The sequence below is a fragment of the Octopus bimaculoides genome, chromosome 18, assembly GCF_001194135.2.
Source record: "Octopus bimaculoides isolate UCB-OBI-ISO-001 chromosome 18, ASM119413v2, whole genome shotgun sequence".
Classification (NCBI taxonomy): Eukaryota; Metazoa; Mollusca; class Cephalopoda; order Octopoda; family Octopodidae; genus Octopus; species Octopus bimaculoides.
This window is the reverse complement of record NC_068998.1, coordinates 52,026,399-52,028,898: the sequence shown is the minus strand read 5'-3', so window position 1 is coordinate 52,028,898 and position 2,500 is coordinate 52,026,399. Positions and strand designations below refer to the sequence as shown.

The 2,500-nt window shown below is 33.5% G+C and overlaps 1 protein-coding gene across 1 annotated transcript in view; it reads right to left on the bottom strand.

Moving 5' to 3' along the window:
• The window catches only part of LOC106878091 (diacylglycerol kinase zeta-like), a 352,548-nt gene that overhangs the window by 53,714 nt on the left and 296,334 nt on the right, over positions 1–2,500 (bottom strand). The window contains exon 16 of the mRNA XM_052974271.1: positions 1,538–1,611. Coding sequence (XP_052830231.1) covers positions 1,538–1,611 — 74 coding nt within the window. The remainder of the gene's footprint in view (positions 1–1,537; positions 1,612–2,500) is intronic.

Sequence of the window (2,500 nt, the reverse complement as noted above, 5' to 3'; positions counted from 1 at the left end):
CATACAAGGCTTTGGTCGGCCCGAGGCTATAGTAGAAGATACTTGCCCAAGGTGCCACACAGTGAGAATGAACCCGGAACCATGTGGTTGGTAAGCAAGCTACTTACCACACAGCCACTCCTGCGCCTATGTTTACATGTTTTAAATCAAACCTATTCTTCTTATTTTACAAATATCTTTTGAATTTCTTCAGAACATATTTCTCTAATGTAAATTCAGAAATCAATATACAGCCTGTTACTAGAAATAACTGAAGGTCTTTTTCCATTTTCATATCTGTTACATTCATAAGAAATAAATAGAGTTTCATAATTAGACATTGTAAAAACAGTTGGGATTACATTTCTATTGGTGTAAATGTGTAAATAGATTGGCAATTTTCGTTTTGTTACTTATTTAAAATTCAAAGATAACACAGAAGATATTGATTTTTAAGATAAGTACAAAATTGACAAATGTTGGATATGAGGTTTAATCAATCAATGAGTTTGAATCCATTTCTAATCTGGTGTTTATTTTATCAACTCTGAAAGGGTGAAACAATAAAGTTAACCTCAAGAGAATTCAAACTCAGAATGTGAAAAAGATGAAGCAAATCATCAAAAGTAGTGAATTGGCAAAGTTGTTAGAGAATAGGACAGAATGCTTTGTGGTATTTGATATTTGTTTTGACACTCTGCATCCAGAGTTCAAATCTTACCAAGGTCATCTTTTGTTTTCATTTTTTTTTTTTTGGAGGGGTTGATAAAAAAATAAAAAAGGACCAATGAAGGGCAGTGGATTGAAGAGGAACTGTTAGAGAATTTTGGCTCTTTGTGGCCTGAAAGAAATGCATGCCATGATGCTGGTGCCAAGCCATATTGGCTCAAGTTGATGGCCTTTCCTTTGGCCAAACACCAGTGGTATGTATGGACAACTACTAATCTTTCTACAAAAAGAAAGAAATAATATTACCTAGGTCTGTGCTATTAAGAAACTTGCTTTACAACCACAAGTTTTCAGGTTCAGTCCCACTCTATGGCATCTGGGGAAAATGTCTTCAACTATAGCTTCAGGTCAACCAATGCCTTATGAGTAAATTTGGTAGATGGATACTGTGTGGAAGCCTGTTGTATGTGAGTGTATATACTTGGGTGTGTGTGTGATGGGCTTCTTCCAATTTCTGTCTACCAAATTCACTTACAAAGCTTTGGTTGGCCTGAGGCTATAGTAAAAGACACTTGCCAAAGGTGCCGCACAGTGGGACTGAACCTGGAACCATGAGGTTGAGAAGCAAGCTCCTTACCACACAGCTACGCCTGTGCCTATTGTTTTATTTTTTTAAATTATTTTTATGCTTTTAAAAATGTTCACAGAGACCAAGATAAAGCCAGATAAATTGACTGGAGTCAATTTAATTTCTTTAAAAAAAAAAAGAAACTTTAAAAAAAGATGTAAATTTGAAAAAGACATAAATATGCTTGTACTCATTCTGTCATGTTTATCAAGTATATTAATCAGTAAGTTAATTAACTATCATGTTTAGTATAATACTTACTTCGGTATGTTTAGAAATAAAAGACAATGAAGTTTCAGGTCTTTCATTTTCTGCGTCAAATCACTACCATCACACTGGAAAAGAAAAGAAAAGAGAGAAATATATTTTAGTGAAAGAGAGATCAAATTGATAATTATGAAATGAAAGTTAATTAAAATTTAGGGGGAAAAAAATGGGTTTATTAAGAACAGCAACAACAATGAGAATCTTGGCAGGATTTCTAAAACTGGTGCATAATGACAGAAGAAAGCATGATTCATAAGGTGATTCAGTAGGAATCAGAGACTCAGTAAATAGAGTTATCTGTACACTAGAGACCTGATACGAATGCTTTAAAAAAGAAAAAGAAAAACATTCATTGATAAATAAAGGAGGGTTAGAAACAGGAAGGGTATCCAGCTGCAAAATAATAGTTCAATAAGTATTTGTCCATTGCCTGTCATCCTTTCGAGGATCAATAAAATAAGTACCAGTTGCATACTGGGGCCGATCTAATTGACTGGCCTCCTCCCCCAAAATTTCAGGCCTTGTGCCTACAGCAGAAAGGAATAAGTATTTGTCCAACACATGCCAGCATAAAAAAAAAAAAACTGACATAAAAACTAGTGAATAGTTATGAGTTTTAGTTGCTTCTAAATAAGTCTAAAACACACTTAGAAGAGAATTATATTGAAAGGCAAGTAAGAAATGATAACATTTTCGTAATTGTGCAGGAACCTTTAAAACCGTTCTCTTTTGTTTCTGTCTCTTAACAGGAACCCTATCATCCATGTGTTTAAAAGGAATTATAAATGAAAGTGCATTTCATTAGAAATGTGGATTTGGTAGACAGCACATCAATACAGTCATTATAAACAAATCATTTGTGCAGGTTGTTCTGCAAAAAAGAACACTCGTATGTCATCTTCAATGAGAGAGACCATCATATATATATATATATATATATATATATATATATATATA